This window comes from Camelina sativa, chromosome 17, assembly GCF_000633955.1.
Source record: "Camelina sativa cultivar DH55 chromosome 17, Cs, whole genome shotgun sequence".
NCBI lineage: Eukaryota > Viridiplantae > Streptophyta > Magnoliopsida > Brassicales > Brassicaceae > Camelina > Camelina sativa.
The window spans coordinates 18,062,516-18,081,809 of record NC_025701.1 but is presented as its reverse complement, the minus strand read 5'-3'; the positions used below and the strand labels follow the sequence as shown (position 1 = coordinate 18,081,809).

Here is a 19,294-nt window from a genome sequence, read left to right as displayed (position 1 = left end):
AATTTTAAAGTGTAAACTGTTTTAATATGAAAATGTTTATGAATGTATTAATTACAGCTTGTAACTTTACATAAGATCAAATTTAGTTTCTTGAATACATAATAATATCCATTTTTTAGCAAACAACACAGACTAATTGAATTGTAAAGTAGAGTAATCAATTTTACAGTTAGACTAGGAATTAACCCGTGGTACACCACGGGACAATATTTTTAATTTTAAAATTTAAAATTTATATTGTATTTATTTGTTATTTTATTATTGTTTTATTAATTTAAAAGATATAAAATTTTACAGATATTTGATATAAGTATTCAAAGTATATGATTTTTGTAGTGTTTTCAAGGTTTTAACTCGTGTGGTATATGTATATTCTAGTAATACATTTATCTCCTAGTATACATCTAAAAGTGTTTTTAAAAAAAAAAATTACACTTAACTCCCTATATGAGATTAATGCCAACCCGTCTCACCAAAATCAAAATAAGTTTTTGCGTAAAAAAAATAATCAAAATAAGTTTTTTTATCAAGTTTAATTATGTTAATTGTTTTACCAAATTAGCATATTTTTATAGTTTATAATTTTTCCATGTCAATATATATAGTTTCTGATAATTAATAGAATTTTAATTTTTTTGGTAATTCCTCAAAAAATATAAAATAAACCAAATTATATGGGGGTTTCAACAGATTTAATGTGATATTTTATAATTAGATTTTCGGTTCAGAAAATTTATTAATATTAATATAATTATGGATATTGTAAACTTTTGTTATGGAAAATCTGTTGTATATCATTTAAATTTGAGAGATTCTTGCATCCATAAAAATAATTTTGGAGATTTAATGGGTTAAAACTTTAATGGGTAGAGTTGTTTTTGGAAAAATCGGAATGTATAGATGTTGTTAAAATTTTATGGCAATAAATGTAACAAATGTTGGTCAATTTAAGAAAGTTTAGTATTTGAGTTTCTCTGTAATATTATTTATGGAATTGTTTTATGGGTTAATGTTACAAAAAAAAAAAAATAAGTAAAACTTAAAGGTAAAGGGTATAAACCAAAATATAATTCAAAAATGTTAATATAGATATTGAGTGTTTGATATCCATATAAATCCTTTATTCCCTTTATACTCCAAAAATTAATTTTCTTTATTTCAATCAGTTTGAATTAGACAGTGACATAAATAATAAAAATTATCTTTACTCAACATACAGTATATATTATAACCCCACTAGACACTAATCTATTACAGTTATGATTTCTTAATTCTTCAATTAAACACAACAAAATATACATTCATTAGAATAATGATTATTAGATTTTCCAAATCCAAGAAAAGCTGAAATTAAAGGAGGACAACAAACAAAAGGTAAACAAAAACAGAGTGAAGGCATAAGTAAGAATAATCTGCTTAAGCTAAGCAAATCAAAAAAAAAAAGCAAAGCTTTAAACAAACAAACACAAATAAAAATTAAAAAGCATTTATCAACCATTCATTCACCAAGTTCTTGTGGAGATATAAAGCAACCTTCTTCTTATAAGTTGTTCCTTCTTCATCTTCTTTATATATAAAACCTCTTGGGCTCATTCATACCAAGTCAAGAATCAAGATCAAGGGAGTTTTTTAAATCTTTACAAGTCCTAAGAAGATTTCAGATTTTCAATCAAGCCATGGTTGGTATATTTTCAAGATTCTCTGTTGGTAGAAGCAGTCATCGACGAACACAAAGTGCAATCGTAAGCTCTCTCTTTTACAACTTCTGGGTTTGTTTCTCATGAAAGTTCAATCTATGGATCTTGGTTTAAAAATCTTTTCTTTAGATAGGATTTGATATACCCAGATTAGTTTCTACAGGTAGTCTTCTTGATTTTCTTGAAATTGTTTAGTTTCAGTTTCAAGATTCAACCAAAGGATGCATTTTTTGTGTTACTGATTATAATGATTATGCCTTAAAAGCTTGGGCCTTTTTCAATTGGGTTTTGGTGTTGGTTAATCTGAGTTATTGAAGATGTCTCATTCTCTCTTTTGATCAGGATGATAAGGAAGTATTAGCTCCAAATTCTGAAGTTGTTGCAGCAACTACCACAACTGCAACAACTGCTACTCATGGGATTGAAGTAGCTACAGAGTTTAAACCTGTTGAACATCCGGTAGAGCCTTTGGATAACGATCTACCCATTCAGTGTCCATTGCCTGAACCATCCATTCTAAATGTAACATTTCTATGCAAAAATGTTTTCTTTTTGTTGTTGATATGTGTAAAAAGCATCTTAAAGTTTTGGTTTTGTATATATTTTCGTAAAAACAGGATGGGAGAATCTGGAAGGAGAGAGTATCCGCGTCTATGATGAGAAAAGGTGATTTGCAGATTGTGAAAGATGAGGCTGCTTCTGAATCTGATGGATCCGCACCAAAACCGCCTCGCCCGCCTCAGCAAAACCGTTCCATCTTGCCATCACTCAGTGCCCCTGAACACAACTTGCTAAATCTGTTAGAAGAATGCAATGCCATGCCGCCGGTAACATCTAAGAATGGATGAATAGAAAGTTCCTTAAACTCAAATAGTTCATAATATATTATTATCACACCGATACAAACTTGTTCCTCAAACCCCCTCTTGAATCTCTATTGTATCGTTCTTTACGATTTTATTTATGTGTGTGACAATACAAAACCAAATCATAGTGTATGTTATATATAATATATAGTTAAAGGTTCAATAAGCTTATGCTCTATATCAGGATTGATTTGCCCTTCAGACTTTTAACTTTTGCACTTGTGGATTATACATGGAGTTCTCCTCAAGTAAATTACACTAAATCAGCCTTTATATGGTAAAAGAGAAAAGTACTTATTAAACTCAAACCAACTTTGTAGTTTGTATATCCGCTTTGGTTGTTTTTACTTCAACATGAAGAAAATACATAGAATTTTTTATTCCTTCTTATACTGCTTGCAACAACTGATCTTGTATAATGGATTCTTCAACTCAAACTGAGGATTCAGGAACCCTGTGTGTAAACATCTGCCACTGTGGGATTCACTAGATGTTTCCGTGGCCCACGGTTGCTCCCGTGATTAATCCTCGCTCTTCTATGCAATCCAACGGCCTGATTTCCCTCGGTGGCTTCACGGTCCATTGCATTATCAGCTCGAGTTCTCGTAGAATCTGCAGAAACCAAAACAAGGTAAAGGATCAAGAGAACAGGAAGAAGAGTTGTTGTAGAAGATGAGAGCTTCAAGTGACCCATTACTACTCTTTTCTTTCTAGACTAAGAATTGGCAAAATATGGGTTTGAGAGAGTTGAAATGATGACAATAAATAGAAAGAAGAAAAGAAGATAAGATGGAAATTGAAAAAAGTTTGCTTTGCATTGAAGTTACTCTCATTACTCACATGATAGTGTTTGTACAGTTCACCAAACTTCTCCTACTCTTTGCTAGTTTTTAAAGTTGTATAAAATATCATATTATTCTTTGTCCAAAAGGATCACAACAATTCACTGATCATCCTACAAGATTAGATATGTTTTATTCTCTAGACAAATTACTAATCACTATACTAGCTTTTTATTACTTCTTTCTTAAATCTTCACATATACTATGTGTGAAAAAAATCTCAAAAGTAACAATTTGGTTTGCCGATTTCATTAATATTTACAAAACCTTATTTCATTCAAACAAAAAAAATTCTACGAACCAATAACCGAATTTAACACAAAGATTACAAATAATTTTATTCTTCCTCTTCCCACATCATCTCTCTACTTAATGTTTAAAATAACACAACAAATCATGAATCAAGAGTTTCCTCCGGTCTATATGGGGAAGAACTCATATCCGTACTATAAAATGAATCTTCTCCATTACCATTTAAGTAACTCTCTTCCTTCTCTTCATCCCATTTCAAAACCTCTCTCACATACTTAAACCCTTCATCCACATTCCCACGGTCCCTAGCCCTAGCTTGCCACACAAACAGTTTCTGACCCGTGATAGACGAGTAAAGAAGCTTGAACTTCATCGCTACGTAGAAGAAAGCTTGGTAAGCAAGTGACTGCACGTTGTTGTTCGTTCTCACGGGAGAGAAATCGCTGAACCAGTCGCAAGATGTCAACGGCGCACGGTTCAGCTTTTCCTCGAACTGATCGTACTTGTTTAGGATCAAGATGAAAGGTGTGTCTTTGAAACACGGATGCTTAACCATTGACTCGAAAAGTTCTTTGCTTTGGATCATCTTGTTCTGAAACTGGACTGTTCCACTGCTTTCAGGTGCAATGCTTATCTGATCATAATCACTTAAGCTGATGCAGAAGACGACTGCTCGTACATCTTCAAACATTTCTACCCATTTGCAGCTATCGTTCATCCCCTTTGCGTTTACGCGGATAAGCTGGTACCTGAAAACAGAAAGGATTGGTGATAGTAAGTACCAAAATTTACGTTTCAAGATTGTGAAAATTGAAGGTCAGAGCCATGTAGATACTTTGGCTGCGGAGATGTAGATGCGTCTTGGTTTTCTTGATAAGATTCAGACATTGGACTATGTTCATTGAGAGAAAACTCCATGAAAGCTAAACCATTTCCTTGTGTAACACCTTCCGCGTATACAATATCTCGCTCCGAAGGCTCATATTCGTTGCTCGATACTTCCATGGCCTGAAAACGAAGCCTTGTTAACATTTGAACCAATATGGAAAGCTTAACACCAAAACACAAACCCACAGTTCCATGTTCCATCCCATACCCGGCTTAAGAAGTACTCCGCAACATCAGGAAGGAAATGAAGCTCATCTTTTCGTCTATATGTTGCTTGTATCGCTGGATCTTTCCAAACTTCTTCAACCAAGGGAGCGTATTCACGTGTTGCGGCTGGGAAAAACGCATCAAGATCACCAGTTGCTATAATATCTAGAAGCCAATCCGAAAAATGCTTCAACCTCGGGTTCAAGGTATATACACATTGTGGTGTAGTGATAGTTCCATCTTCATTTGCTTCCTCGCCTGCAAGAACAAAAACATTTCAAGAAAATCAAGAAACAACACATCAACAAAAAATCAAATTTCATCGTTATCTAACGCAAAAAAATGGTACCTCCTGAATCTCCTTCAACCGCGCTTAAACCTCTAGTATGAGATAAAGCTTCCTCTTCAAATCGTTCTCTTCCATCAAGTAGGATACTGAGATATCTATACATATTGCTCTGTACCATCAGCTTAATATCTTGGAGCTCTTCCACTGAAAACTTGTTCCCGTACAAAAACTTGGCCTGATTCAATCAACAAGAAATATCCATAAGCAACCATTGATTCCGCAGATGGTTATCTCTTTAGTGTTTTCCACAATACCTGTTTGAAGATAGTGCTAGTTCCAGACCCTTCAATACCAAGAAGTAGAAGCTTCTGAATCTTATTATGCTCTATATAATTCGGAACAGGAACATAATTGCTCGGTGGTTGTACCGTTCCGCGAGGTTGTCCTTGAGGAACAGGTAAAGAAAACAGTGCACACATAAACCTCGTAGATGCCTGATTAAGCCAAACACAAAAAAAATTCATGAATACTTCTTTCAAAATAGCCACACTTTTATAAGGATCTGATGAAGAGTTAATTATATTACCTTCTCCCAAATGTTTCCTCGGATATTATTCTGCCCTTCTTCCTCATAACGCCCATCATCGTATACCCAAAAATGAGTATCTCGTGGACACTGTACATTTGCTAGCTGAAACATATACACACACACACACACACACACACACAAGGTTTTATCTTCAATTGTTTTTGGACATGTGACACTTACAAACAAGAAAAATATCAAAAGTTACCTTTAAAATCCTTAACTCAAGCTTTGTGATCTCCCGACCGTTAATATAAACTTCAGTGTTCCCATTGCTAGCATCCGGACACAGCTTCCCCGTGAAGTTCAAATTCGAGCTTATTACTCTATCAGGTTTCTCTCCTTCCTGTTCACAACAACATTATAGCCAATAAACACCAAAACAAAGCGACTCCAACCCCAAAACAAGTACCAAAACCATCATTATGCATATATGTATTACCTTGCCCCATAGACCAGATTCTTTATCATACCAATATCTACCAGGTTTCAACTTCTGAGGTGGTAAAGGACAATTAAGCAACTCAGCCATTTCCTCAGGCTTTAACGGATACCCATTCACAATCAGCTGCTCTGGTCTCAACTGATTAGCAGTACACTCCTTCTCCGCTTTCATTATCTGTTTAACTTCCAACGGACTAAGCAACCGTGACAATACCCTCGAATGCTTCCCTAACTTAGACCGTTTCGATTCATCAATCGCTAGACCGATGCAACTCACACACTTCCTTCCTTCAGGCATCGAACCCATCGCTCTAAGAACACAGTTCCCACAGTACTTTTCATCACACACAATACAAGTTTCTTTATTTTCCCATTTTGCTTTCCCACATCTATAACACTCTCTCTTCTTCTTCTTCTTATTCTTCTTCTTACTCCTATTCGTAAACTCATGTACCTTCCTCTCCCTCTCCCTCTCTGTCTCCACATTGTTCTCCTCCTCTGCAGCAGCGTCTCTACCTTCTACCTGATCATGATCATCGACAGGTTTGAACTTCACAACAGGTCTCCGAATCTGATTCCCATTCTGCCTATGATGACCAGAAACTGGTGATACAGAAGCTGAGCCAGATGATGACTCAGGGTTATTATGCAACACAGAGACCACAGACTCAGAGCTAGCTGGTGAACCTCTAGGGCTCTGACCTGAAGAGCTTGTGACTCCTCCGGCTATACGAGAAACAGGTAAAGGGATGGGATTGTTCACACGAGAAGTAACCTCAAGAGGTGCTACTCTAGGGATATCGTGGACAGGAGTAGGACCAGTGTACTCTAAAGCTATGGAGTAATCAAACTCAGATGGGTTCTCAGGTAAAGGAGCTCCAGGTGGAAGCATCTTTCTCACCATCTCTTTCCAGCTTTCACCTTCTTCTTTCTTCTCCATGTTTTTACAAAGAATCAAACGAGTAACCACCAAATTGGGAAATTTACAAGATGACACCCTGAAATCTCTCAAATCACATCACCACCATGTCAAAATCAAAGCCTCTGATTTCGAAAACAAAACAAAGGTTCCTGGTTCATCATCAGACACAAAGACAATAAAAACGAGAAGAGTAGATTAGGACAGGATATGTAATTAAATGAAATCAAATTGGATTTGTCATACATTCTATAAAAATCAAAGTCAAAGAGCCGGCAAATATGGACGTTTCATTGAAACCTAAAAAGGAAAAAATACTTTTAAATACCATTTTGACAAATTCATTGGTCAAATCAATTGGTCCATGGAAAAATATAATTCAACATCTAACCAAACCCACTAGACCACTTACCAAATCGAAATTGCTGAGGATACATGCAAACAAATTTTCAGATCATGAGTTTTGTTGTTTATAGATTAAGCAAAATTTAAGTAAGAGGAAAAAAATTACAACTTTTTGAGAAAGAATGAAACCAAAGTTAAGCTAGCTAGCTGTCTCAAGGAAAGACACAAAGCCACCAATTAAAGCTAAATAGAACAAAATTAATCTTTTGTGTGAAAGAAGATGAAAAAATCTTACCTTTTTTTTGCCAGAGAGAAAAAAAAGTGTGGAAATAAATAAACAAAAAAAAAGGAGAAGCTGAATCTGAGAAGAAGAACTCAGAAGACGAAGTAATAGGAGGAACGAATCTGTTTTGGTTGCTGTGATATTTGTTTTTGTTCTCTCTGAGAAAAAAGAAAAAAATAAAAAAAAAACAGGGAGAAAGGAGACGGCAGAGAGAACAGAGAGAGAGAGACGGTGAAATCTATAGAGAAATGAAATCGATAAAAGGACCCACGAGTCTCTCTCCCTTACATAGTTCGTGACGATGGAGACGGGTTTCTCTGATGCGCGTGTCTTTCACTTCTTATTTTCTAGCGAGTGCTCACGACCAATCTAATTATTTGGTTCCAAACACACACACTAGTTAACGTTTACCCCCACGCGCATTTACGCGCGTGTCTCTACACTACAAATGTACAAACACTCACAGCTTAATACTTCCTCCGTTTCAAAATATAAGATGTTTTAAGCAAAGCACGCAGATTAAGAAGTCTTTACTTTTAAAAGTTCAACCAATCAGAAACAATACTGCATAATATAAAATACTAAACTAATCTAAAAGTTGCATTGAAATCTGAAAACATCCTATATTATGAAACAACAAACTTCTCCAAAACATCTTATATTTTGAAACGGAGGGAGTAATATTTTTTTGCATCTTTTTAAATTTTTTTAATTGTCAACGTTTAAATGATTTTTATCTTTGTAATTAACTTACAGTTTATAGAATTAGTTGTCCACTTGTGTATGAAAAGTTGAAAACCGTTGAGAATTTAATTACAAGAAGGGACTGTATATGCTAACCAGTGTTCTAAAATGCGGCCTACGCGGGTGCCTAGGCGGCGGTTATACGCTATGCGGTGATTGAGCGTCTCGAATTTTAGCTATGCGGTAATTTATGCGGTTTTAAATAATTCGGACGCCTAATAGCATTTAGGCGGATATTATGCGGTCTACGCGGACGCCTGTACGGATTCTAGGCGGTATGTTGACTAAAATGATAAAAAGTACTGTAATTAAATATTTTTTAAAATATTGTTTTTGTTTCAAATAAATATTATAATTAGCCTCTAAAGTCTAAACTTATGAAATTTAATTTGCTTCCAAAGTAATTATAAACTTACATTTTGTCAATTTTACAAATTTTTGAATGGATTANCGGCGGTTATACGCTATGCGGTGATCGAGCGTCTCGAATTTTAGCTATGCGGTAATTTATGCGGTTTTAAATAATTCGGACGCCTAATAGCATTTAGGCGGATATTATGCGGTCTACGCGGACGCCTGTACGGATTCTAGGCGGTATGTTGACTAAAATGATAAAAAGTACTGTAATTAAATATTTTTTAAAATATTGTTTTTGTTTCAAATAAATATTATAATTAGCCTCTAAAGTCTAAACTTATGAAATTTAATTTGCTTCCAAAGTAATTATAAACTTACATTTTGTCAATTTTACAAATTTTTGAATGGATTATGTTTTTTTTTGTTTAAATTGTGAGATTATTATAGATTCTAAACTATTTTGATAGATAAGAGTTTTGTTTTATGTTTTTCTGAAATTAAAGTGTATAAGTTTTCATCCTATATATATATGTAAATATTATTTTTATGTAAATATATATTTATATATCTAAAATATATAATCCACCTAGATTCTGCTTAGGCACCCGCATATACGGTTAGGCGCTAGGCGTTTGTCCACCGCGTAGCAAGCGTATAGCGCGATTTAGAACACTGATGCTAACTAATATGCGCATAAGAGTTGTCGACTTTTAGATATTTGCGTCATTTAAATCAAAAAGAGCATGTGAGAGGTGACATTATTATTGTGTTTGTGACGTTGTTGTTCTTGGCCGTATTAAGAATCTCTCTGTTTACATACTAATTCTCTCTCATCTTAATCTTCGGGAGAGCCTAAATAATGAAATGTTGTGATTAAAAAAGCAGTTTGATTCACTTTCTGGTAGTGGGAGTTCAAATGTTGACAGAAAACACAAAAGGTTCTGCGCCAGTTTAGATGAAACACACTATCATTAGTCAAATTTGTAATTAGTACCAAGCTTAATGGGCGACCCACCCTGTCTATTATCTTTTCACTATTTTTTTTTTCTTTAACTATAAATATCTATGTGATATCAACAAAAAAACGGTTCACCAACACAAAATTGACATTCTATTTGTAAAGAGCTTACACAAATTTCATAGTACTATCTTAAAGTTTAGCTAACAAAACATAGTGNAAAAAAAAAAAAAAAAAAAAAAAAAAAAAAAAAAAAAAAAAGCTAACAAAACATAGATAACGGCAACAACCGAATCAAAATTTTGGGATTCGCTTAGGTTTCGATTACTACATAAGAATCAAACCAAACCGAACCAAAATTTGGGAATTCAGTTTGGTTTTGAGTACTACATAAGAACCAAACAAACCAAACCGAATCAATACTCGGGATTCGGTTTGGTTTTGGATACTACATAAGAACCGAACAAAACCAAACCAAATCAAATTTTGAGATTCCATTTGATTTCGAGTACTACACAAGAACAAAATGTTCTTGGTTCGGGTAAAACCCGAGAACCAATAGTACCCACAAAAACCTAAAACTAATACAAAACATTACTCACAGTTCTTGGTTTGGTTCGGATTCAAAAGTTTTCACCATGTTTTTTGGTTTTTTACTATTGTTTTTCCAGTCCGGTTGTTTGGTTACCTTTGGATTTGTAACCAATCAGAACCGAACTCATTGGAATCATAACTTTTACGGGTCTGATTCTATTTAAATTTGAATACCCATACCAAACTGAACCAAATTTTAGTTGGTTCCTATATGGTTACCAAATTTTCATATCCAAAATACCCGAAAACCTACAAAACCTATGTCTGACTCCAAAAGAAACCCATGTGATTTGATTCTTATTTTACAAGGCTTTTGAACTTATTTCAGTTCTACAGGTTGTGAGAGGATTCATTTGTCAACATAATCTGGTTTTGGTTTCCGACTGCTAAATAAAGCCTGTGCGTTCATGTTTCTTGTTTCTATTAGTTTTTTGGTCTAGAACCGAACCGAAATAGGCTTGACAAACAAAAAAACCGAACCGGTGAATCGTGTTTGAATCTCAACTTTTAAGGTAGGTCCCAAAAACTGACAAAGCATGGAGAGAGAGAATCTAAAGCACCCACTCTCTAGTCTCTATTCTCTCACACCCCATCACAAACTTATCAGAACTCTCCAAATAATTTACTAGTGGCTCATATTTGCCATGAAAATCTCACGAAGATGAGATTCAAAACCCCTCCCCTAAACAACATTCAAATCTTTTCCGGACACCCATGGTTACGAGGAGAGAGAGAGGATGATTAAGTCACCAATTCTACAGTCTCTAGTTTCTTCTAGAGACGATTTAACTCATAACCCAGAAGCAGTCAACACCTTTAGAGGTAAAGAGCAAGAAATTTTATACCTTTTGAAGAGATGCAACGACGTACACGAGTTCAAGCAAATCCACGCCAGATTCATCAAGCTAAGTTTTCTCTGTTCTTCTTCATCATTCTCAGCTAGCAGCGTTCTAGCAAAATGCGCTCACTCCGGATGGGACAACAGTATGAATTACGCAGCTTCCATTTTCAGAGGATTCGATGATCCCTGTACCTTTGATTTCAATACAATGATCAGAGGTTATGTTAACGAAACGTGTTTCGAGGAAGCTTTATGTGTTTACAGTGAGATGATAGAGAGAGGGATTGAGCCAGATCATTTCACGTACCCGTGTCTTCTCAAGGCTTGCACTCGTTTGAAATCGATTGGAGAAGGGAAGCAGATTCACGGGCACGTGTTTAAGCTTGGTCTTGATGATGATGTGTTTGTTCAGAACAGTTTGATCAGTATGTATGGAAGATGTGGAGAGATGGAACTCTCTTCTGCTGTTTTTGAGAAACTTGAATTTAAAACAGCTGCTTCCTGGAGCTCAATGGTCTCAGCTCGTGCAGCAATGGGAATGTGGAGCGAATGCTTGATGCTATTCCGTGAAATGTGTAGAGAAACGGATTTGAAAGCGGAAGAAAGCGGAATGGTTAGTGTTCTCTCGGCTTGTGCCAACACAGGTGCACTCAATTTGGGAAGGAGCATTCATGGCTTCCTGCTGAGAAACATAAGCAAACTCAACATAGCAGTTCAAACTTCGCTTGTAGATATGTACGTTAAATGTGGATGCTTAGAGAAGGGGTTGCAGATATTTAAGAAGATGGAAAGTAGGAACAGTTTGACTTACAGCGCAATGATCTCAGGACTTGCTTTGCACGGAGAAGGAGAAGCAGCTTTAAGAATGTTCTCAGAGATGATCCAAGAAGGTTTAGAATCAGATCATGTTGTCTATGTCAGTGTTCTCAATGCCTGTAGCCATTCTGGTCTTGTCAAAGAAGGCCGTCGAGTCTTTGAGGAAATGTTAAAGGAAGGTAAGGTAGAGCCAACGGCTGAACATTATGGATGTCTTGTAGATCTTCTCGGAAGAGCCGGATTGCTCGAGGAAGCCTTGGAAACTATCCATAACATGCCTATCGAGAAAATTAATGATGTTGTCTGGAGAAGCTTCTTAAGCTCGTGCAGAGTTCATCAGAACGTTGAGCTAGGCCAAATAGCAGCTCGTGAACTGCTTAAGTTAGCCTCACACAACCCAGGTGACTATTTGCTGATCTCTAACATGTATTCACAAGCTAGAATGTGGGATGATGTAGCTAGAGCTCGAACAGAAATTGCTACCAAGGGTTTGAAGCAAACCCCTGGTTTTAGCATCGTCGAGGTAAAAGGTAAAACCCACAGGTTTGTTTCACAAGATCGATCGCACCCTCGATGCAAAGAAATCTACAAGATGCTAAACCAGATGGAATGGCAGCTAAAATTTGAAGGGTATTCACCGGACTTGACACAGATATTGCTAAACGTAGACGAAGAAGAAAAGAGAGAGAGACTAAAAGGACACAGCCAAAAGGTGGCTATTGCCTTTGCACTTTTGTATACACCTCCAGGGTCTATCATTAAAATAGCTAGAAACCTCAGGATGTGTAGTGACTGTCACACATATACAAAGAAAATCTCCATAATCTATGAAAGAGAGATTATTGTAAGAGATAGAAACAAATTTCACCTGTTTAAAGGTGGAACTTGTTCCTGTAAAGATTATTGGTAGATTTGGATCATTCGTTTATTATCTCTATTGTTAAATTATTGTTCCAGACTCTTTACAAGCATATGAATATATACCAATAAGAGAAGCAGCCAATGAAAACAAACACAAACGAGAACATTTCAAAATCAACCTTACTTTTATTTTCCCGCAAGTTTTCCAAGAGTTAAAAAGACCTTACAATGGGTGAAAATTGCACAGTAAAGTGCTTACACCAAGAAATTTAGCACCCAAGTCTCTATATGCAAAACAGTATACTCAACCGAACTCGGTGATGCACCTATACCAAACAATGTTGATTACTCAAGATGAACTGATGAAACGCCTGAAGTAATACCTGTGGTGCGTGGATCACCACTTTCTAGGCAAACGCCATGTGGATCTTCTCTCACCAACAAGGCCAAAACATTTTGTGAACTCCATGCTTGGGTCAGTTTGCTGCCGGAATCCCCTAAAGTAATTGCAAATATGGCATCAAATCCACCAGCTCCAGGAACACCAGCAAATAGAACCCCTTCAGCATTCATTGTAGAATCCAAAAGTTGAGTTTGGGATTCAGGCTCTATCTGCAATTCCATGGTCCCTCCAGGTTAATGAAGATGCAAAACAAGTCAATTTGTTCTAATGCACGAAATGGGAACCCCTTATAATTCTACAGCCAGCCGAGTATTTTATGCATCAACACAAAGTTGTCATGCACAAATGATCGGTTGAGATCTGAAGCAAGTATCAAAACAGAATTAAAAACTAACTTACCGGCACTCCAGCAGCCTCACCCATCTGACGCATAAGAATTCTGATCCCCAACATAGCTTCTCTTGCTCCTAAGAGTTCTTTAATAATCGCTTCATTGATGGGTTCAGTAGCATGTAGCACCCACTAAAAATGAGATACAAGAAGGAAATCAACCAAGCTTCTCCTTGATGTAACATATCTAATGCAATCAATACTCAACTACTGAAAAATACCTGTTCAGAAGTAAGCACACTACAAGACTTAATGACTCCTAGATAAACATCCCAGTGGTCTTTAGCTAATTTGCTCAGAATGTTTAGCTTAGTTTCCAGTTCTAAATTTGCTTCTGACAACTTCTGCCAATTTTCTCGTGCCTTCTCTGGATCAGACATTTGCCACTTCTTTACAGCACCAACCATTGATGGTGTGGAAGATCCACCACTTCCAGGTTCTCCAAGGAACTATATAAGACAACACTTTTGTTATTACACCAGATTCCACAAAAGTCAAGGAAATAAGAAGTTAGTGAGGTTCACATCGGGGTTTTCCAGGGTGTAAGTTTAGGTCTGATTGTTTGCTTACAAGATTCATCAGTGGCGGTAAAGAGATCTCAGATCTCTCATGGTCCCAGTTTCCCTTCAATATTTTGCCAATAACTTCATATAATGGCAGACCTGTTACTGCAACCTGCAAAACTTGGGAGTCAGAATACTTCCATCCTAAGTGAAAATATATATTACAGCAAACTTCTGGATAAGAACCTGAGCCGATGACAAGACTTCTGGAGAGAAGCGAACATAACGCTGACTCCCATAGACAGCACAGCTGACATCAAACCCACTTCCGACCTCCCCTTGTGCAAGACAATGAGATGTTTGTGCTATCATATGGATAACATCTAGATCACAACAACCAAATTTTCCTTCTCTACATGGTTCAGATAGGTCAACTACTCCAAGGTAATGTAGCAGAGCTGCAACCACAGCTGTAGTCATTGCTGCAGAAGAACCTAAGCCAGTTTTTGCTACTTCAGGCTTGCTGTTAGCACCATTTGACTCGGCAGCGTTGAATGTGATTGATGCAAAAGGTGCAAGGGTACCCAACGACTCTGGTGTCAATGGAAGCCCACGTGATTCTATCTATGAGAATAAACAAGATTATCAACAATTTGTACAATCATCTCAAGAGGATTTGAATAATCAAAGGAAAGATCAACAAATGCAAGTGTACTTTCAACAGTTTTCAGCAAAGAAATAACCTGGTTCCGATATGAGTAGAAGTCATTGGAGCCTAAGATTGTGATATCAAGACCTGCAAAACACATTTAGAGAAACAGTTAGAAATGCTTCTTTGTCTTCGTTAGAAATGATTACAAAAAAAAAAAAGTAGGGATTTGAAGATTGCCTTGCAAGAAGAGTTTGTGCAATGCTTCTTTGTCTATGTCTGTTGCCAAATGGGCAGCAGCTATAGCATACTGAATAGCATGCTCTACAAAGGGGTTTCTTGAATCACTGATAATGGAAAAAAAAAAAAAATGTAAGTGCTCTATCACCACCTATATTTGACAAGTGACATCTCGCTACAGACACATACTGATATGCCAAAAAAAAAAAGACTTAAGGTAAAAAATTGAAGTGACAATTGAACAAGTCTTTCGGGTCTTGCCTCGCAGACACACACTGAAGAGTCAGCTGTTTAAGTGACAGTTTATACATGCTTTCTCTTGAGAGCTGTGGTGATGTTAATTTCACATCTGTCCATTGCTGGAAAATATGTAAACAAACATACCAACAATTGTTTTATCAGCCGTCTCACACAACAGTATTACCCATAAAAACTGCAACTGTATTACTTCTCGAATAACACACAAATGGGAAAGAAGATGCATACCCATGCCCAACTTTCAGACTTAAGTTCTTCATTGATCGGCTTCACAATCGCATAGAAGCGTGCATTTGTACTCAACACAAGTCCTGCATTTGGCTTCTCAAGTATGAGGTAGCCTCCGGCCATCAACACCTTCCCAGGAGCAGAAGCAACACTGCATCAAAAGATCTTTTAAGAACAAAAAAAAATTTCCAAAAAATCCGATCCCTTTTACTCTCTTAAATCGAATAAGCCATTTCGCGGATTCATCAGACTGGGAGATTTCTTATAAAAAGGCAGCATAATATCCCTAAAAATAGGTTGAGAGAAGAGAAGCACTCACACAGACATATCCGAAGAGTGACAAAGATGATCGCTGATCAAAGCTCAGATTGACCCTAAGATCAAAACAAATTTGCAAAACTCTTAAAGCGAAAGCGAGATAAAAACTAATCAAAGCGCATGCATAAATCCACATATACAGTGAACAGCGGAACATAATCGATTGAGAAGACCTAGAACTCGAGCAACCTTGAAAACCATTCGCTAGATTGATTTCGTTAAAATATGAACAATTTAATCGAAGTAGTAATAAGGTAAGCATAAGAAAACTTACTGATAACCACTGTCTGCGATTGGATATCTCCCGGAAGTGATCGGAATTTTGGAATCGGCGGCAGTGAATGACCGGCGGGACGAAGAGTGGTAGATCGGATTTGTTGGACTAATCAGGGCGCAGGGAAGGAGAAAGAAACAAGAAAAGGTAAGGTGGTTAGGGATATATATTTATGGGTTTACTTAAAGTATTGATAAGGATAAAATAGGAACTTACCACGAAAACCAAATTAATAACAGACACTTTTTTCTTTTTCTTTTTTTTAGTCAATTAAGTTTTGACTCATAAATTGTTTTGGAGCATAATTAATATTATTTACTGTTAGCTTTTTTATAATATGGTTATTACCATTACCATTTTAATGTGACCAACAAAACAATTATTAACATTTTATAATTCTTTGGTAATATTATTTTAATTTATTATTAACATTTATAATTCTTGACCATGGTAGATCATAAGTTCTCATAATTGCAATCAATAATAAATTCAGAGTTAAAAAACAAACAAAAGACCACATTAAAATAAATTTTTTACAGAATTTGTTAAAAATGCCCCTTTTGATATACCCCTTTTCAAAAATACCCTCTTTTCTGGTCATTTTTATTTATGCCCTCTTTTAATTTTTAATGACCATTTTACCCTTAGATGAAAATTATTTTATTCAATAAAAAGAAAAACAAAATTTTCCCGCCAAAAAATTTCCGACATATTTTCCCGCCAAAAATTTTTCAAAAAAATTTTCCCGCCAAAAATATTTTTGTCAAAAAACTTTTGATAAAAAATTTCGAAAAAAAAAATTTTCCCGCCAAAATTTTTCCCGCCAAAAAAAATTTACAAGGTTTTTAAAAGGTTTTATAAGGTTTCTACCTTATAAAAGCCTTATAAACACCTTGTAAAGGCTTTTACAAGATTTTTTAAAGAGTTTTAAAAGGTTTTTTAAACAACTTGTAAACGCTTTTACAAGATTTTTAAAAGGTTTTTAAAAGGTTTTAAAAGGTTTTTAAAAGGTTTTTAAAAGGTTTTCAAATGGTTTTTAAAAGGATTTTTAAAAGGTTTTTAAACACCTTCTAAACCCTTTTACAATGTTTTTAAAAACCTTGTAAAAGTTTTTATAAAATTTTTAAAAGGTTTTTAAACACCTTTTAAATGCTTTTAAAAAGTTTTTAAAAGCGTTTACAAGGTGTTTAAAAACCTTTTAAAGCATTTACAAGCTTTTTAAAAGCATTTACAAGGTTTTTAAAAGCGTTTACAATGTGTTTAAAAACCTTTTAAAAACCTTGTAAACGCTTTTAAAAGTTTTTTAAAAGCATTTACAAGGTTTTTAAAAGGTATAAATTTCAATATTTTTGGCGGGAAAATTTTTCGATTTTGGCGGGAAAATATTTTTTTTTGGCGGGAAAAAATATTTTTTTCGGGAAAAATTTTCAATTTTGGCGGGAAAAAAATTTTGGCGGGAAATTTTTTTGGCGGGAAAATATTTTCGATTTTGATGACTGTACATTCTTGCTGTCACTCAAAAAGGGTAATTTGGTCATTTTGTATATAAAGAGGGGTAGTTTTAAAAATGGTCAACATGAAGGGGTATTTTTAAAAAGAGATATGGAAAAAGGGGTATTTTTGAGAATGCCCCAATTTTTTATTAGAAAATATTTTTTCGTTTTAGTATTTTTTATCATATAAAGTTGAATGTTGGAAAAAATCTTCGAACATATAAATTTTCGTAGGCTTCCGCTTCTTAATCATTTTTTTGTTATAACTGCAAAATTTAGATTTCAACCTTTAAATATTTTTTTTTTTTAAAATACCGAATTCATGATTTTGTATCCGTGTGTTTATGCTCTTTTTCAATGAAACTACTAGATCAAGAGTCTATAAGTTCTCTTGGTTCTTTATTGTTATTGTTTCGCGCATATAAAATAAAAATATATAATGAAAAAAATGAAAAAAAATATATATATATATATATATATATATACATCATTTTATTAAACCAGAAAAGACAAACACACCAACAAATATATGAGATCAAAACCCGAATGTAAGATGGGTACTAGTGTGGTGTGTGGAGATAAGTACATCAATCTTTCACTCGAACTTACATGTGACATTACATTTGTCGTCGATTTTAGTAGGTGATGAACATATAAAATAATTCTGGTTTGAAGGATCAACCACTCGTAGAAGACAATTCTCATCTTTAGAAGCTTCTTGGCGATCTCTCGATGAAACTTTATTGCAATTTGGACGAATAATCTCTTTATATGATTTTTTTGTGGATCGTAACATATCGTAAGTCCATGCACCTGATAATGCCCCGATGATCGGTGAAACTATGTACAACCATAAGTCCTTATAACATCCCCATATAAGTGCAGGCCCTAAGCTTCTTGCTGGATTCATAGATGCTCCCGAAATTGGCCTAAACCAATTTATGAAAGACATAATATAATGTTTTATCATACATTTTACAATATATATATCCATTGAAAAAAATGTTAGAAGGGTTTATAGCTTAATTACCCGGAGAAAAGGATGTCGAGTACTACGGTAGCGCCGATAGCAACTCCTGCGAATGACCCGGTTGCTCGTTTATCAGTAGCAACAGCAGATATAACGAACATTAGATTGAAAGTAGCGATGAACTCCATTATGAACGATGTCGTGTTGGAGTTTGAGGGATATGTTCCCACATAAACATCTCCCTTGAGGCTACAGACGTTGTCGTTGAGATTGAACACAAGCCGTAGAGTTGCGGCCGCTAAAGTTGATCCGAGAACTTGAGCGGCTATATACCCTGGAACCTATAAAGATATCGATTACAACGACATTACATATACAATTTGTGGGTCTTGTTGGTACGTACTATGGTAGTTATGACAATGAAAAAAAGTATGTGAAATGAAAGAAAACAGTATGAGGCATTTTTACTAGCGATATTGATGTTTTTTTTTAGTTATTCACCTGATTAAAAGGGAACCTTTTAGAAGAAGCAAAGGCAATAGAAACAGCAGGGTTGAAATGTGCACCGGAGACGTGACCAATTGAGTAGATCATAACCATTACGGTTAGTCCCCATACCAAAGCTATACCAGGAAGTGTCACCGGTTTACCGTACGTCTCATTTACCACGATGGCTGAGCAGCCGGCAAATATCATAGTGAATGTTCCCACGAACTCTCCAATCAACTATATATAGAGAATACAACAATAAGATATGTTTTTTTTTTTTTTTTTTTTTT

The 19,294-nt window shown here is 35.3% G+C and overlaps 5 protein-coding genes across 7 annotated transcripts in view; 2 read left to right on the top strand and 3 right to left on the bottom strand.

Moving 5' to 3' along the window:
* LOC104757562 lies at positions 1,675 to 2,764 on the top strand (the record flags this gene model as incomplete). Its single annotated transcript, XM_010480315.2, is given in 3 exon segments — positions 1,675 to 1,742; positions 2,040 to 2,219; positions 2,315 to 2,764. Coding segments are annotated over 3 exon segments (477 nt in total). The 3' UTR covers positions 2,546 to 2,764.
* LOC104757561 (extra-large guanine nucleotide-binding protein 3) lies at positions 3,663 to 7,848 on the bottom strand. Of its 2 annotated transcripts, none has more exons than XM_010480313.2 (9): positions 7,631 to 7,848; positions 6,070 to 7,142; positions 5,836 to 5,973; positions 5,628 to 5,732; positions 5,356 to 5,535; positions 5,102 to 5,276; positions 4,754 to 5,010; positions 4,493 to 4,665; positions 3,663 to 4,406 (listed from the first exon to the last, which is right to left on the bottom strand). In XM_010480313.2, the coding sequence occupies exons 2-9, from the start codon at positions 7,009 to 7,011 to the stop codon at positions 3,800 to 3,802; spliced, it is 2,577 nt and encodes an 858-aa protein (XP_010478615.1). In that variant the 5' UTR covers positions 7,012 to 7,142; positions 7,631 to 7,848; the 3' UTR covers positions 3,663 to 3,799. The 2 variants fall into 2 exon arrangements, with proteins under 2 accessions (XP_010478615.1, XP_010478616.1); XM_010480314.2 differs by lacking the exon at positions 7,631 to 7,848 and adding an exon at positions 7,403 to 7,599.
* On the top strand, positions 10,867 to 12,907 carry LOC104757560 (pentatricopeptide repeat-containing protein At1g31920-like). The gene has a single exon (XM_010480312.2). It carries the CDS (start codon positions 11,009 to 11,011, stop codon positions 12,836 to 12,838), a length of 1,830 nt encoding a protein of 609 aa, XP_010478614.1. The 5' UTR covers positions 10,867 to 11,008; the 3' UTR covers positions 12,839 to 12,907.
* Positions 12,952 to 16,204, bottom strand: LOC104757559 (phosphomevalonate kinase-like). The gene is made up of 11 exons (XM_010480310.2): positions 16,053 to 16,204; positions 15,780 to 15,834; positions 15,461 to 15,611; positions 15,236 to 15,333; positions 14,975 to 15,081; positions 14,829 to 14,881; positions 14,332 to 14,709; positions 14,153 to 14,257; positions 13,804 to 14,031; positions 13,592 to 13,714; positions 12,952 to 13,401 (listed from the first exon to the last, which is right to left on the bottom strand). The coding sequence occupies exons 2-11, from the start codon at positions 15,785 to 15,787 to the stop codon at positions 13,135 to 13,137; spliced, it is 1,518 nt and encodes a 505-aa protein (XP_010478612.1). The 5' UTR covers positions 15,788 to 15,834; positions 16,053 to 16,204; the 3' UTR covers positions 12,952 to 13,134.
* LOC104757558 (aquaporin NIP3-1-like) overlaps positions 18,003 to 19,294 on the bottom strand; it is a 5,987-nt gene continuing 4,695 nt past the window's right edge. The window contains exons 2-4 of one of the 2 annotated variants that reach the window (XM_010480309.1): positions 19,017 to 19,241; positions 18,576 to 18,856; positions 18,003 to 18,474 (exon numbers count right to left, since the gene is read on the bottom strand). In XM_010480309.1, the coding sequence (XP_010478611.1) occupies positions 18,141 to 18,474; positions 18,576 to 18,856; positions 19,017 to 19,241 (840 nt within the window). In that variant the 3' untranslated portion in view covers positions 18,003 to 18,140. The remainder of the gene's footprint in view (positions 18,475 to 18,575; positions 18,857 to 19,016; positions 19,242 to 19,294) is intronic. The other variant, XM_019239506.1, reaches the window with a different exon arrangement.